The following is an 18,665-nucleotide window of genomic DNA, read 5'->3' as shown; positions in this document are numbered from 1 at the left end:
GTTATCTGATGGATTTCTCCGAGCAGCAGGGCTCCACGTTGCTGTCATGTAAGCATCCAGTGCCAACCTCACTGCCGTATATCTCGATAATTTTTTTTTTTTGTAAAACGTCAGGGTGACCCAAAAAGAAAGAAAAAACTTTCATCATCCAACACTTCAGCCATCACTCATACATAATCCCTATCTTTGCAGGGGCACTCAGACACAACAGCTTAGATGTCCCTCCACACTGCCAATATCCCAAACCCCTCCTTGAAAGTGCAGGCATTGTACTGCCCATTTCTAGGGTTCAAGTCAGGCTAACCAGTTTCCCTGAATCCCTTCACAAAATATTAAACTGCTCACACTCCAACAGCTCGTCAGGCCCCAAAAACCATTCATCTCCATTCACTCCTATCTAACACGCTCAAGCACACTTGCTGAAAATCCAAGCCCTTCACCCCCATAACCTCCTATACTCCCTTCAACCTTTTCAACAAAGACCACTACTCTGCCTTCCTTTTCCTACAGATTTATATTCTTTCCAAGTCATTCTACTTTATTCCATTGTCTCTAAATGACCAAACCACCTCAACAACCCCTCTTCAGTCCTCTGACAAATACCTTTACTAAATCCACAATTCCTAAATTCCACACTACGAATTCTCTGCATAATATTTACACCACACATTACCCTTAGACATGACATCTCCACTGCCTCTGGCCTCCTCCTCGCTGCAGCATTTACAACCCATGCTTCACACCCATATAAGAGTGTTGGTACCAATATACTCTCGTACATTCCCTTCTTTGCCTCCATGGATAACGTTTTTTGTCTCCACAGATACCTCAATACACTACTCGCCTTTTTCCCTTCATCCATTCTGTGGTTAACCTCATCCTTCATAAACCCATCTGCTGACAAGTCAATTCCCAAAAATCTGAAAACATTCACTTCCATACTCCCTAACTCCAATGAGATGTTCAATTTTTCCTAATCTAAATTGTTTGATACCCTCATCACCTTACTTTTAACTATGTTCATTTTCAACTTTCTACCTTTACACACCCTCCACTAACATTTGCAACTTTTCTTTAGAATCTCCCAAAAGCACAGTATCATCAGCAAAAAGTAATTGTGTCAACTCCCATTTTGTATTTGATTCCCCATAATTTAATTCCACCCCTCTCCCCAACACCCTAGCATTTACTTCTTTCACAACCCCGTCTATAAATATATTAAACAACCATGGTGACATTATACATCCCTGTCTAAGACCTACTTTTACTGGGAAGTAATCTCCCTCTATACTACACACCCAAACCTATGCCTCACTATCCTCATAAAAATCTATACAGTATTTAGTAACTTCCTATTCCATATACTTGCAACATCTGCCACATTGCTCCCCTATCCACTCTATCATATGCCTTTTCTAAATCCATAAATGCAATGAAAAGTTCTCTATCTTTAAATACTGTTTACATATATGCTTCAATGTAAATGATCTACACATCTACATAATGCCTCATGCACCTTCCCCACACTCACATCCTGCTCTTCTTCACTCCTAAAAGATACCATGCCTCCCTGGCCAGTGCATGAATTACTGCCTCCCTTTCTTCAACAACATTTAAAAGTTCCTCAGAATATTCCTGCCACCTAACCAATACCTCAAACTCCCCATCTACTAAGTCATCTACTCTGTTTTTAACTGACAAATCCATTTGTTCCCTACGCTTTCTTAACCTGTTTATCTTGCTCCAAAATTTTTTCTTATTCTCAGCAAAATTTGTTGACAGTGCCTCACCCATTCTCATTAGCTCTCCTTTTGCACTCTCACCACTCTCTTCACCTTTCTTTTACTCTTCATATACTCTGCCCTTCTTATGTAATTTTTATGTTGTGTTCTTGGTGCTAGCATTCTTGGTCACTCAGACTCATCACTCACCAACACCACATGTTGGTCACTCAGGCTCATTACTCACCAACACCACATGTTGGTCACTCAGGCTCATCACTCACCAGGACCACATGTTGGTCACTCAGGCTCATCACTCACCAGGACCACATGTTGGTCACTCAGGCTCATCACTCACCAGGACCACATGTTGGTCACTCAGGCTCATTACTCACCAACACCACATGTTGGTCACTCAGGCTCATTACTCACCAGGACCACATGTTGGTCACTCAGGCTCATTACTCACCAGGACCACATGTTGGTCACTCAGGCTCGTCACTCACCAACACCACATGTTGGTCACTCAGGCTCATCACTCACCAGGACCACATGTTGGTCACTCAGGCTCGTCACTCACCAACACCACATGTTGGTCACTCAGGCTCATTACTCACCAGGGCCACATAAACCATACCCCCGGCCGGGATTGAACCCGCGGTCATAGAGTCTCAAAACTCCAGCCCGTCGCGTTAGCCACTAGACCAGCTAGCCACAATAAGATTCATCCAACTAGGTGTATTTCTACACCATAGGAAGGTTAGCACAGGCACCTCTGTGACCACAAATGCAAGTTTTTACAGACGAATCTCCAGCTAGCGTGGCCGTGATGAACTCTAGCTCAAGTCCCTTCACTGCCGTCAACATGACTTAAGAAATCGTAATGACACGATTGCAAATAAACCATACCCCCGGCCGGGATTGAACCCGCGGTCATAGAGTCTCAAAACTCCAGCCCGTCGCGTTAGCCACTAGACCAGCTAGCCACAATAAGATTCATCCAACTAGGTGTATTTCTACACCATAGGAAGGTTAGCACAGGCACCTCTGTGACCACAAATGCAAGTTTTTACAGACGAATCTCCAGCTAGCGTGGCCGTGACGAACTCTAGCTCAAGTCCCTTCACTCCCGTCAACATGACTTAAGAAATCGTAATGACACGATTGCAAATAAACCATACCCCCGGCCGGGATTGAACCCGCGGTCATAGAGTCTCAAAACTCCAGCCCGTCGCGTTAGCCACTAGACCAGCTAGCCACAATAAGATTCATTCAACTAGGTGTATTTCTACACCATAGGAAGGTTAGCACAGGCACCTCTGTGACCACAAATGCAAGTTTTTACAGACGAATCTCCAGCTAGCGTGGCCGTGACGAACTCTAGCTCAAGTCCCTTCACTGCCGTCAACATGACTTAAGAAATCGTAATGACACGATTGCAAATAAACCATACCCCCGGCCGGGATTGAACCCGCGGTCATAGAGTCTCAAAACTCCAGCCCGTCGCGTTAGCCACTAGACCAGCTAGCCACAATAAGATTCATCCAACTAGGTGTATTTCTACACCATAGGAAGGTTAGCACAGGCACCTCTGTGACCACAAATGCAAGTTTTTACAGACGAATCTCCAGCTAGCGTGGCCGTGACGAACTCTAGCTCAAGTCCCTTCACTCCCGTCAACATGACTTAAGAAATCGTAATGACACGATTGCAAATAAACCATACCCCCGGCCGGGATTGAGACTCTATGACATTTTCTAAGTGGTTCCTACAACTAAAACAGATACACAAACTGAAAGCACTAAAGGTGCTTTTACCTGCTAATACTGTAAATTGAAAACAAGAATTAACAACAGATCATAAATGGAAGTTAGAAAACAAATGAAGATTTTTAAGCACCGTTAATAGGAACTCTACAATTGCAAACAAGGAAAAAAAGATTTCATGAAACACTGTGAAAAACCCATGCCAATTAGTGAAAAAATTACAAACGGTGCACATGTAATACCATTCACTCTTCATTATACAATGAATCTCCTCAACAATGTTAAAGGTTGAGCTATAGAAGTTGTATATTTGTTTAAACCTGAATGCATTTTAGTGATTTGATGCCAATTTGGAAAAAAGTAACCACACTGAGGAGAGATTTGTATACAGGGTCACCTAACAGTGTGAGTTTCCAGCAAACTCAGTCTGTAATGTTGCTAATATTCTTATTCTCAAATGCACTCCTTAAACCATATTAGAAACATCATCCAACAAGTTACTCTAGCAAAACAATTTCATAGCTTGCACTCTCAAATGAAACTATCCAAAACATCTGCTATTAAGCAATGTTTATAGTCTGGTATAATTATGTTCATCTGTTGTCACTCCAGTGTGTGGTAATGAAGACAAATATTGGTCCCCCAAGATGGCAAGAAACAACGCACTTAAAAAATGGGAGGGCGAGGGAAGCAAAAACCTTAGCATCCCCTTAGCTGGGATATTTTATTATTCAATCCCACTACCAAAGATACTTTATTATTCAATACATTTACCTGTTGTAGGGCCTTCTCAATACGGTCTGCAGTCTTTCCCTTAGGAAATCGTTTTGATAAATCTTGAGATTTCCTTAATGCAGTGTCACAGGCATCCAAGACTAACTTTCCCCGGCCATTAATTTCTCCAGTGAGCATTTCCTCAAGTCCAGTCAACAATGTTGTAAGCTGCACAGAAAGTTGTGTGCGATTCACCTGAAAATATGGTGTTCAGAAAAACCTTAAAATAAACTGCATTATACAGTATGATATACAGTGGAACCTTGGTACTCGAACTTAATTCATTCCAGAGGGCTGTTCAAGTGCCAATCTGTTCAAGTACTGAACAAATTTTTTCCAAACAATTTTCTTTAATGTTCACTGTTATTGCTAATCTTCTTAGGCCCCATGGTGACTTATTCATACAAATAATATAACAAAAATGCGAAGAAACACGAAATAGTTTACAGCGAAGTTCTGGCAGGTCGTGTTTATTTGGCCGAGTGCCGGGCAAATAGTTGACTACCGAGTGTTTGTTTACCAAACAAAGCATTCACATACCGAACTGTTCGAGTACCGAGGTTCCACTGCATACACAAATACTTAAAAAGTCTGAACACATTTTAAACACAACACAATTTAATCCATGGTACATTTAAGAACACTCAGCCCATCAAAAAAATTAATGAATGACTTCTGATTAGAGAAAAATCACATCATAATCTCTACTGTTCCTCAATACAGTTTTATATAGCAGTCTCTATGGTATCAGATCAATTGTCTTTCACTTCTGTTGATGAGATGAGGGTTTCACTATATTGTGATACTGTAGTAACAAATTGTGTAAGGATGTGCTGGAATTCTGACATCAATGATTTCATTAACCCTGAAACTGTCCAAACGTAGATATACATTTTCTTGCGTAGCACTCGAAACGTAAATCAACGTTTTATTTTTCATTCCTTCAAAATTGGGGCAATAGGCCTGAGTCGCCTAGACATGAGAGAATTAGTCTTAACACTCGGTGTGCGCAGTATTAAAAAAATCTGGGGCCACTTAGTACCTTGTGGGAGCACCAGTTCAACTGAGTGCCAGCTAGAGCAAATAGCACGGCAAACACCAGGGATTCACTGATGTCATATCGCATTAACACTCCCCTTTTAAGAGGAAAGTAAAAATAGGTGAGATAAATACATGAGTGGGTGTGGGTGGGTGTGAGTTGGACCTGACTAGCTTGTGCTACTAGGTCTGATACTGTGCTCCTTCCATCAATGGATGTGACCTAACTAGGTGGGTCATTGGTCTAAGCCAGGGGGTGACATGGACCTGCCTTGCATGGGCCAGTAGGCCCATGCAGTGATCCTTCTTATGTATTCAGCAGGCTGGCCAGCTGGACGGATTTGGCTGTCTCTGGCAGTCTCTCTGTCTATATCTCTGTCTCTCTCTCACATGTACACATAAGTACAGTTACTATACATAGTGTAAATTATGTAGGATAACCCAAAAATTTCAGGCAATGTGCTATACTGTACTTGTAGATTTTTTTTTTTTTAACACATTGGCTGATTCCCACCAAGGTAGGGTGGCCCGAAAAAGAAAAACTTTCATCATCATTCACTCCATCACTGTCTTGCCAGAGGGGTGCTGTACACTACAGTTATAAAACTGCAACATTAACACCCCTCCTTCAGAGTGCAGACACTGTACTTCCCATCTTCAGGACTCAAGTCCTGCCTGCCGGTTTCCCTGAATCCCTTCATAAATGTTACTTTGCTCACACTCCAACAGCACGTCAAGTATTAAAAACCATTTGTCTCCATTCACTCCTATCAAATATGCTCATGCATGCTTGCTGGAAGCCCAAGCCCCTCACACACAAAACCTCCTTTACCCCCTCCCTCCAACCTTTCCTAGGCCGACCCCTACCCTGTCTTCCCTCCACTACAGATTTATACGCTCTCGAAGTCATTCTGTTTTGTTCCATTCTCTCTACATGTCCGAACCACCTCAACAACCCCTCCTCAGCCCTCTGGATAATAGTTTTGGTAATCCTGCATCTCCTCCTTATTTCTAAACTACGAATTCTCTGCATTATATTCACACCACACATTGCCCTCAGACATGACATCTCCACTGCCTCCAGCCTTCTCCTCATTGCAACATTCATCACCCATGCTTCACACCCATATAGGAGTGTTGGTATAACTATACTCTCATACATTCCCCTCTTTGCTTTGCTTCCACACAATCTATTCTTCAGTGGCAGCGGCAGCAGCGACCTCCAAGCTCCGTACTTTTCTCCAACTATCAGAGCCACCAGTGCTCCTATGATGACCTAGTTACAAGCAAAACTGCACACCCAACGTAGCACCCAGAATGACCAAAGATTACCAACAGTGAAACCTACAAATCGAAAATAATAGAGATCAAAGGAAGACTGCCCACAAACCGAAAGCAACACCCCACTGCCAGCCGAACAACATAACCCTAAGCTTTGTATAACTACAACTTCTTCTTAACTACAACAATTCCTGTAGTATTATGAGGTGCAATCTAAGAGGAAACAGCACCAAGGCCAGCAAGAAAACACTGAAAAATCAACTATTCAACAAGTGTAGCCAGGAGGACGCCGGCCCAGCAACCACCCCACTCACCACCGCTCAAGGCGACACCACAACAATAACAACAAACATGGCTGCCACCAGCCCATCCACCCCTCTCTTCCCCGGATTCAACCTACCAAGTAGTCTCAGGTATGACCAACGATCCAGATACCCTAAAGTCATGCATCTCCAACTTAGTTATTGAAAATATGAATCTTCGAGAGACACTAACAAAACAAGACACCAGGATGACACAACTCGAGAGCAAAATCCTCAGTCATGAACAAAAGTTATCAACACCAGGAATGACTAACTGTGACAAGACCATCCAGACAGTCATAGATAGCCATACTCAACAAATAATATCTCTTAATACAAAGGTTGAGGAAGCAGTAAAAGAATGGAAGAACAACTTAGATAACCTGTTCAGTGACTACTTTGCTCTCCAAGAAGATAAAACTGAACAAGATAAACTATCGGACGCAGTAATAGTTAACAGTCCACTTTTTCCTAGTGATATGAACCAAACAAACAGTAAAGAAATTACTCTGCAGATCATAAAGGACCAAACAAGTGTTATTGTACCAGAGTCAGAAATAAAAGAAGCCAGGTTACTAGGATCCCATGGTAGAAAAAGTGTTATGCTTAGATTCCACTCACATGACATGAAAAAAGACTTAATTATTGCATCTATTAAAGTAAAGAAAGATGTATACATAAACAAGTGTCTTACCAAAAAATGTCAGAACCTCCTGTATAGAGTCAGAAAATTTAAGCGGGAGAATAATGACAAAATACACCAATGCTTCACACGGGATGGGAAAATTCAAGTTAGGAAAACAAATGTAGGTCAACTGTACACAATCACGAACGAGAATGATCTATCACGATTTCTCAGGGATACTGATCTTACAGAGAATAACTAAATGTCCAACCTAAAAGCCTACGTAATGTAGTGTATGTTTTGCTCCATTATTGTTCAAATTTCGTAGTACAATCTCTTAGTAATTAAATAATCAACTACCTCATTTTGTGACTTTACTAGTAAGCATAAGTCACCTTATCTAATCTTCTTTACAAATGTTTGCTTAAATATTAGCTGAATTGATACTTTCTCTGCCCATATTACTACCTCATATTTTTTTAAATACTATCAATTGATATTACTTACTAAAATTAATAATTACCATTTTTACTATCAATACAATTTACTCTTAACATTTTTGACATCATTTAATAACCATTACTTGTCTAATTACCTTAACCTTACCTTAACTTGTTTTGTAATCATTATTACTTACTAAAATTTTATTAAACACCATATTTACTACCAGTCAATTTTACTTTTGTACATTAATCATTATTTTATACTTCCCATAACATTTTGTTGCCAAATTTCCAAGTTTGTATATTCAACTCCAACCTTTATATTATCCTTTGTACCTGTGTACCTGTCTACCATCTTACTATCATATTATAACCAAGACATTGCCATTGTTATTTTTTACTTATTATTCTTTTGGTACTTTAATTTGTGAATTTTATTTTGCCAATTTAAATCTAGTTATACTCTTGATCTTGTTAACAACCTATACCAGACCCTAGTGCAATTGCAAGTACCATTTCAATTTGTATTTTTATATAAGTTTATATTATAAGTCCTACTCTAAGATTGTTTTCATATCTTAGTGACTATATTGTATGTGCAATTAGTGTATATTTCAATTATATTATTGTTCAAGGCCCTTAACTATCTTTTGCTAACTAGTACCAATTCTTTTGCTACCTTAACATTTAAATTTAGTTATACTCTAATTCTTGTAAACAACTTATATAACACCTTAGTGCAATTACAACTGAGAGTCTTGTGCCTTTTTTATATCATTAGATTAAACTCAGTTGTACTATAGCTCATTCTAGCTCAATACATAGTCAATACCAAATTCATTATATTAGACCATAGTGCAATTACTAGTGAGAGTCTGGTGCTATTTTTAATTTGTATTTTTATATTATTAGATTAAACCTAGTTGTACTATAGCTCATTCTAGCTCAATACATAGACTATACCAAAGTCATTATATTAGACCTTAGTGCAATTACAAGTGAGAGTTTTGTGCTATTTTTAATGTTTTTTTTTATATTATTAGTTTATACCTAGTTGTACTTTAGCTCATTCCAGCTCAACACATAGACAACACCAACTCCATTATGTGTATTAGTGACTATACTCTACATGACCAAAATGCTATAGCTATATACTTGTCCAAACTTCCCACCACTACAGATATCAGTACTAAAACTCAACACACAACTCAGGATATAAATAACTATAATTTAAACCTAGAAGATGATTGATCACGTTGACCCTGATCTAAACCTCCATAATCTGACACACAATCAAAACCTATTGGAAAGTAACTGCCTTTACTACACAGCATCACAAGCCAGCACTATCCTAAACAATGCTAAAAGTCTATCAGTACTTAACTACAACATCAGGTCCTTAAGCAAACACTATGATGACCTCCTGGCACTCCTTGAATCACTAAAGACACCCTTCTCCTGCATTATTCTTACTGAGACCTGGCTTAAGCAGGACACAATAGATATCTACCCTCTACCAGGATACACAGCAATCCACAACTGCAGACCATACCAAGATGGGGGTGGTATTGCAATCTATTACTCTAACCAATTATCTTGTATTAGCACCACTTGCTTTAGTGATGAATATGGAGAATACATTTTTGCTAATTTTACTGTAAAAAACCTTAAGACGCCTATAACAATCGGTGCCATTTACCGGATACCCCACACAAAAATCCCAAATTTCAGTGAGAAATTAAAGGAACTAATAACAAACAGACAAATGAATAAGCACCACCTTCTCTTAGCTGGAGACTTCAACATCAACCTTGGCCTACTAGATGATCAGCCTGTAACTGATTTCATCAACAATATGAACAACACACATCTCATACCAACAATAACTAAACCAACCAGGCTCACTGAAACAAGTGCAACCATAACAGACCACATATGGACCAATATACTAGCCCCCTTAAATCAGGGATAATCACAGATAGCACTACAGACCACTACCCTACCTTCCTCTTGACAAACATTAGTAAACCACCACTTGAATACAACAAAATTTCATTTAGACTCCATGATGAGGCCTTAATAAGGAAGTTCACAGCTGACCTAGAGACTGTTGACTGGCCTACAGAATTCTCCAAGGCCAATGGTATTGATGACTGGACAGACATTTTTCTTAACAAATTACATAGACTATACAACAAACATTGTCCTATAAAAACAAAACAGATCACAAACAAACGGCTTGGTTGCCCATGGCTAACCAGCACCATTCTGAAATCCACTGATAAGAAACACCAATATTAAAAGCAATATAGACAGGGCCTAATACACAAAGATATTCTTAAACACTATTCATCAGTCCTCACCAAAGTAATAAAGAAAGCCAAACAACTAAACTACTCCAGTAGATTCACTGACACAAGAGGAGATATAAAAAAGACCTGGAAAACACTCTCTCAGATTCTAGGGACCCACAAACTGAAAAAAAACAAGAATATTGTCCTAACTAAACCTAATGAAACACCACTGCATCCCACTGACACAGCTAACAAGATAAACGACTTCTTCTCAACCATAGCTTCTAATCTCGCCAATAAAATCCCACGTACCAATGCCCATGCCAAGGACTACCTAGATGGGAATTTCCCAAATTCCTTCTATCTTGCTCCAACTGAGCCCACGGAAGTCACCGAGATTATAAAGTCATTTAAAAATAACTCAGGGAATCTGTCTCATGTCCCACCATTATTATACAAGAGAGCGGCCCATGTCCTCTCGCATGCTATCTCATTATTTTTTAACAAGTCACTAGAAACTAGCACCTTCCCAAAACTACTCAAGACAGCAAGGGTTACACCAATACATAAAGGTGGTGACCCTACAGATTTAAACAACTATAGGCCAATATCAAACTTACCATTGCTATCCAAAATCTTTGAGAAACTCGTGCACAGGAGACTATATTCATTTATAACGGCACAAAACATATTCAACCCCTGCCAATTTGGATTCAGGAAAAATAAAAGCACTAACGAGGCAATCATAAATCTTACCTTACTAATAGGTATCAGTATGTCACCATTAAAGACACAGCATCAACAACACAGCCACTTGATACTGGAGTTCCGCAGGGAAGTGTCCTTGGTCCCCTGCTCTTCCTCATATACATCAATGATCTTCCAAACGTATCTCAACACCTGAACCCCATTCTCTTTGCTGACGACACGGTTTATGTCATCTCTCACCCTAATCTTGCCACCCTCAACACCATTGTTAACGAGGAGCTGATCAAAATATCGACTTGGATGACAGCCAATAAACTTATGCTTAACACTGACAAAACCTACTACATTATGTTTGGTAGCAGAGCAGGAGATGTGCAAATTAACATTAAGATCGACAACACTCTAATTGCCAGGCATAATGAGGGCAAATTCCTAGGTCTATACCTCGACAACAACCTGAACTTCCGCACCCATATCCAACACATAACCAAAAAAGTATCCAAAATGGTTGGGATCCTCTCCAAGATACAATACTACGTGCCACAAACTGCCCTTCTCACACTATACCATTCACTTATATATCCATACCTCACCTATGCTATCTGTGCTTGGGGTTCAACTGCAGCAACACACCTAAAGCCAATAATAACCCAACAAAAAGCCGCAGTAAGAATAATCACTAAATCCCATCCCTGGCAACACACCCCCCCACTCTTCATAGATCTAAACTTACTCCCTGTTCAGTACATCCACACTTACTACTGTGCAATCTACATCTACAGGACCTTAAATTCCAATATTAACCTTGACCTAAAATGCTTTCTTGATAGTTGTGACAGAACCCACAGGCACAACACCAGACACAAACATCTCTATGACATTCCCCGTGTCCGACTAAACCTTTACAAAAATTCAATGTATGTCAAAAGCCTTAAAATCTCGAACACCCTACCTGAAAATTCTAACACTGCAGACACATTCATCACCTTCAAAACTACCATCAGAAAACATCTTATCTCCCTGATACACCCTATCAACTAATTACATGAATACCACCTGGTGGTTAACACCTACACTCACTCACCCATTTGACCATAAACAGAAATATCAATCTCAATCTCAAAATAATGAATCTTAACTAGTCATAAGTTGGCCTGTGATACTCCAATACTGAAACTATGTATAGTGCCAAAACAAAAGCATTCACATTGGTAAAATCATTAACTAGTATTTAGTCACTTAGCCATAATACCAACTTACCTCATAATTTTGTAATATTTTAAACTTAAGATTTAATTTAAGTCTGCCTGAAATGCCTAGCCATGCTAAGTGTTCTAGTGGTACACTCTGTAATTATTATTTTACTACATGTAAACCACACAATAACCAAATTCTGTAAACTCAGCATTGTAATCCTAATAGAGAATAAACTTTGAATTTGAATTTGAATGGACAAAGTTCTTTGTCTCCACAGACTCCTAAGTGCACTACTCACCCTTTTCCCCTCATCAATCCTATGATTCACCTCATCCTTCATAGACCCCATCTGCTGACATGTCCACTCCTAAATATCTGAAAACATTCACCTCCTCCATACTTTCTCCCTCCAATTTGATATCCAACCTTTTGTCACCTAATCTTTTTATCCTCATCACCTTACTCTTTCCTATATTCACTTTTAACTTTCTTCTTTTACATACTCTACCAAATTCAGCCACCAACCTCTGCAACTTCTCTTCAGAATCTCCCAAAAGCACAGTGTCATCAGCAAAGAGCAACTGTGACAACTTCCACTTTATGTTTGATTTTATCTTTTAACTCCACACCTCTTGCCAAGACCCTTGTATTCACTTCCCTTACAACACCATCTATAAATACAGTGGTACCTCGGGATACGAACTTTATTCATTCCACAAGGCTGTTCGAGTGCCGATACCGAAAGAATCTGTTCCCAAAAGGAATAATGTAAATTAGATTAATCCATTTCAGACCCCCAAAAATACACTTACAAAAGCACTTACATAAATACACTTACATAATTGTTTGAGTTTTGAACTGTTCATATCACAAGGTACCACTGTATGTCGAACAACCACAGTGACATCAATAACCATGACGCAATGTGCATTTTCAGGGAGCAGCTTGTAAACCAACAGTTTTACGAGCCTCCCTGAGACAGAGACAAGCAGATGGTAAGACAGACACACACAGGCAGACAGAAAGACAGATAAGCAGAGCTAGACAGACAGATAAGCAGAGCTAGACAGACAGATAAGCAGAGCTAGACAGACAGATAAGCAGAGCTAGACAGATAAGCAGAGCTAGACAGAGTAATAAGCAGAGCTAGACAGAGCAATAAGCAGAGCTAGACAGACAGATAAGCAGAGCTAGACACAGATAAGCAGAGCTAGACAGACAGATAAGCAGAGCTAGACACAGATAAGCAGAGCTAGACAGACAGATAAGCAGAGCTAGACAGACAGATAAGCAGAGATAGACAGATAAGCAGAGATAGACAGATAAGCAGAGCTAGACAGACAGATAAGCATAGCAAGACAGACAGACAGATACAGACAGACAGACAGACAGGCATGTTTGTCTGTAACAGTGAAAACCAATAAAGTGAGGGTTCCCTGAGTGCACATTCATCAAGTGTCACTGCCTGTCAGCAGTTTACTGACACTTGTCATAACACCATGCTTCAAGGTATGCTCCAGCTGTCTAAAACATTGCTGGGACCTATAAATACTTTGTATATATTTCTAGACAATAGTAAATGACCCCGGCAGGTGAAACTGTTTACCTGTCATTGTGATTGTGACTATTTGAGTACTATTTCAGTGCCTAATATTAGTGTCAGAACAAAGATTGGCTACGAAATCACAAGAACTATTATAAATTGTAATTATCAGAACATAAAAAATATATAATTAAAATAAAAACAAGGAAAAAAGGTACTTATATCGGCAACACTTTTGCAAGTGGGAGGAGTCGATGCTGCTGTCAGGTGAGCGTCCAGCGCCAACTTCACGGGCTTATATCTCGGTAAGTACTGACCCTAACATTTTTTTTTATTCAATAACATGTAGAAAAATGCACTCTTCATTTTAAAAAACAAAAAAAAATTCAAAATATTTAGAGCACTACACAAGTAAACGTAGATCTACATTTGGACAGTTTAACCCCTTGACTGTCGCAACCCTAAATCCTGAGGTGTCTCTTGGTGTCGCAAAATTTCCAAAAAAAAAAAAATATTTTTTCTTATGAATGATAGAGAATCTTTTCCTGATTGCAATGACACCAAAAGAAGAAAATTTGATGGAAAACTGATGGAATTATGCTCTTGAGAAGTTAGCGACCTCAGCGATATTTACGAATCGGTGATTTCGCCCATTTTTAGCCTTATTTTCGGCTAATTCCAGTGTTCCAGTCGACCAAACTCATAGCTATTTCTTTAGAAACCCATTTTTTCTATCGATTGAGTACAAGAAACTGCCCATTTACTGATTACAACTACCCAATAATGTGGTCAGAAATTTGCAATTTGGCCAATTTCACAAAAATTAAAAAATATGACAATTTCAAAATAGGGTCCAGAATGAACAGTGCAGACATTCCTGGCTCTAAAATAACATTTTCTTTGTTCATCAGTCATGTCTCCAGGCCCCTCTCATATTACTCTTGTTTTCTATTTTGAATTTTTATTCAAACAAAAATAGAAGATTTACTGTTATGCAGACTACTGTAATATTGTAATAATTGTATGAATAATGTCAACCCATTCATGACTGCAAATTAGAATGGCTACTTGGACATTTATTGGAAAATGACATCATTTGTTTACTTTTGAACATCGGCAAAAATCAAATAATTCCCCTACTTTGAGCTCCATTTCAAGGTTCTTTTCATAGTAAAACCAATTAAAATCACCTCTATTTCTAAAATACGTTTTCCATTCTATCAAATGAGACCAAGAAAACGAGAATATAACCATAAATACTATACGAAAATAGACCACAAAGTCGGCATTTTAATTAAAAAACGGTCGGAGATTTTTTTTTCTCATTATGCACTGCGTGCTGCAGGATTTTTTTTTATATGGTGCACACTAACCACACAGACCCATTCTCTCACATGTGGGCCTACCAGCTTTCTCCTGCTTGATTTGAAGCCGCTACAATTTATGAGGATACTTACGTCAAAAACAGTGGCTCGTAAGACGTATACGTATATGTGACCAAAACATTCAAAGGGCTAAGGGTTAATAAATGGAAGAACTTTTATGTCACTGATTTCATTGAAATAAAAATGACAAGAATACTATTTAAAAATGACAAGATACAAAAGACAAGAAAAAAAATTATTTGTAGTACTTTAGATAAGTGCTGAGTAACTTCTCTCAAAGCTAGAGACAGTATGAAATATGATGGCACCATTATGGCCACTGCTGCAGTCTTCGTAAAATAGTACTTTAAACCTTAACCCTTTCAGCGTCGAGAGGTCCTCTCCTAGACTCGTTAATTTTTTGGAAAAAAAAAAAAAAATCTTGTGAAATGATAGAGAATCTTTTCTCGATCATAATGACACCAAAAGTATGAAATTTGATGGAAAACTTACGGAATTATGCTCTTGCGAAGTTAGCAGTCTTGACGATGTTTATGCATCAGCAATTTCGCCCAATTTGAGCCCTATTTTCTGCCAATTCCAGTGTACTAGTCAACAAAAATCATATCTATTTCACTAGAACTCTATTTTTTCTATCGAATGAGTACAAGAAACCACCCAATCACCGATTTCAACTATCCAGTAAAGTGGTCAGAAATTGGCAATTTTGCCAATTTCACACAAATTTCAGAAGATGCCAATTTCCAAATAGAGTCCAGAATAAACAAGACAGACATTCCTGGCACTAAAATAACATTTTCTCTGCTCATTAGTCACATCCCTAGGCCCCTCTTACATCTCTTTTGCTTTCCACTTTGAATTTTTGTTCTCACAAAAAATAGAAGATTTACTGTTAGGCAGACTACTGCATTAGTGTAGAAATGGTTTAGAAATGGTATAAATAATATCAGCGCACTTGTAAAAGAATATTAGACTCACCAGTTGACGTGTATTGGACGCTTCGCATGATTTGTTTACTTTTGAACTTCTATTTATTTATTTATTTATTTATTTATTTGAACATGATACACAGAAGCACAAAGAAATGCAGTGGTTAAGTGTAACATGCCAAAGCCCCTTGTATGCAGAGCATTATGGGCAGGATTTTTTTATACTGTGCACAGTGACCACATAGACCCATTCTTTCATATGTAGGCCTAACAGCTTTCTCTCACAATATTTGAAGGCACTAGAATTTAGGCATACTAGTATGTCAATAACCCTGGTGCGTAAGCCATACTAGTACGTCGAAAACCCTGAAAGGGTTAATCACAAATGCCTGACTTTAGTCTTGAAACAGGTCAACTATGGTATGTTGGAGTTCTGGTACTGTGTGTAGTGCCTTGAGTTAGGCAGGAGAACTAACATGAGCCTTCTTAAAGGAATGCTTATTGTTATTAACACATCAGCAATCAGCAACTAAGATATGATCACCCCTCTCCCCCCCCAAATAAAATCACCATCATTCATTCAATAGCCGCCTTGCCAGACGTATGTAGACATCACAATTCATATGACTCTCCATACGTCTCCAGTACTCTAGCATGGCTAACTAGTTTCCTTGAATCCATTCATAAATGTTATCTTGCTTATACTCTAACAGCATGTCAATCCATACAAATACAAATATTTATTTCCTTGTAAAGCTAACAATGTGTGGTTTACACGTTATAAGATTTTAATGACAAAGATGGCCGCTATTGTGCCTAGGCACTTCGGGCAGACTAATACTAATTCTTATGCTATATTGATATAGGTTACATTTGAGCAGTACATTTGAACATATTACTGTATTAGGTATGTAATTAGATACATTCCCAGTTAAGTATATACATAATTAGGTTTAAAATAGTTTGGTAGTCCAAATCATTTAATATTATTACAAATGGTAGATTTAGTAATGGGATTCGAATTGTCTTGGCATGTTTCTATTAAAGCCGTGCTGGAAGAGTGTCTTAAACAAACTTTGGACTAACTTAAGATTTATTAGGACTAACTTAAGATTTAACAGGCAATAGCTATATTAGGAATTGCATGTTTACAGTCACTTGGGTGGGTGTAGGTGTAAATTACGGGGGAATTACAGATAATGAGAGTAAGTCTATATTGTTTTGGATGTGTTTGCGATACAAAAAAAAGAACTGGGTGGTTTTCATATGGTTAGCTGATGATGGAGTGTGTTAGGAAGATGAGATGTTTTTTAACAGTAGTTTTGAAAATAGTGGTTGAATCTGCAGTTCTAGTGTTTTCAGGCAGGGAGTTCCAGATTCTAGGCCCTTTTATGTACACGGGGAATGTCATAGAGATTTTTTTTATGTCTGGTGTCATGTCTATGGGTCCTGTTGCAACTATCAAGAAATTGCTTTAGATCCGGGTTAAAATTAGAGGTTATGGTTTTGTAAATGTAGATTGCACAATAGTAGGTGTGAATGTTCTGTATGGTGAGACTTTGAAAAGGCAATAAATGACATGCCCATGCACTCTGCCCCAGGCCCAAACTCATGGCACTCCATGTTCATCAAGAACTGCAAGAAGCCACTGACATGTGCCTTCAGCATTCTATAGAGAGGGAGCATGGACACAGGGGTCATCCCACACTCACTAAAAACAATAGACATAACCCCACTCTACAAAGGTGGTAGTAGAGCAATTGCAAAGAACTACAGACTAATATCACTATTATCCTATATCATAAAAATCTTTGAAAGGGTTCAAAGAAGCAAGATCGCCAACCACCTAGATACCCATCAATTACACAACCCAGGGCAACACGGGTTTACACAGACTTTGCAAAGCCTCTGACAAGTGCGACCATGGTGTAATAGCACACAAAATGCATGATAAAGGAATAACAGGAAAATTTGGTAGACGGATCTATAACTTCCTAACAAACAGAACACAAATAATAGTAAACAGAGTAAAGTCTGAGGCAGCTACGGTGAAAAGCTCCGTTCCACAAGGCACAGTACTCGCTCCCATCCTATTCATCATCCTTATATCTGACATAGACAGAGATGTAAGCCACAGCTCCATGTCATCCTTTGCAGATGACACCCAAATTGCCATGACAGTGTCCTCCACTGAAGACACCGCAAGACTCCAAGCGGACATCAACCAAATCTTCAAATGGGCCACTCAAAACAATATGAAGTTCAATGAAGAGAAATTTCAACTACTCAGATATGGAAAACTTGAGGAAATTAAACCTGTATCAGGGTATACAACAAATTCTAACCATACAATAGAGCAAAAAAGTAATGTGAAGGACCTGGGAATGATAATGTCAGATGATCTCACCTTCAAAGACCACAACAATGTATCTACCGCATCTGCTAGAAATATGATAGGATGGATAATGAGAACTTTCAAGACTAGGGACGCCAAGCCCATGATGATTCTCTTCAAATCGCTTGTTCTCTCTAGGCTGGAATACTGCTGTACACTAACTGCCCCCTTCAATCCAGGTAAAATTGCTGACCTGGAGAATGTACACAGAACTTTCACGGCACACATAAATATGATAAAGCACCTAAATTACTGGGAACAGTT

At 38.9% G+C, this 18,665-nt stretch overlaps 1 protein-coding gene across 1 annotated transcript in view; it reads right to left on the bottom strand.

Annotated features, from left to right (window-relative positions):
- The window catches only part of HPS1 (Hermansky-Pudlak syndrome 1 protein), a 107,616-nt gene that overhangs the window by 10,901 nt on the left and 78,050 nt on the right, over positions 1-18,665 (bottom strand). The window contains exon 7 of the mRNA XM_070088942.1: positions 4,262-4,456. Within this exon, the coding sequence (XP_069945043.1) occupies positions 4,262-4,456 (195 nt within the window). The remainder of the gene's footprint in view (positions 1-4,261; positions 4,457-18,665) is intronic.

The sequence above is a fragment of the Cherax quadricarinatus genome, chromosome 26, assembly GCF_038502225.1.
Source record: "Cherax quadricarinatus isolate ZL_2023a chromosome 26, ASM3850222v1, whole genome shotgun sequence".
Lineage (NCBI taxonomy): Eukaryota > Metazoa > Arthropoda > Malacostraca > Decapoda > Parastacidae > Cherax > Cherax quadricarinatus.
This window is presented reverse-complemented; position numbering and strand designations above follow the sequence as displayed.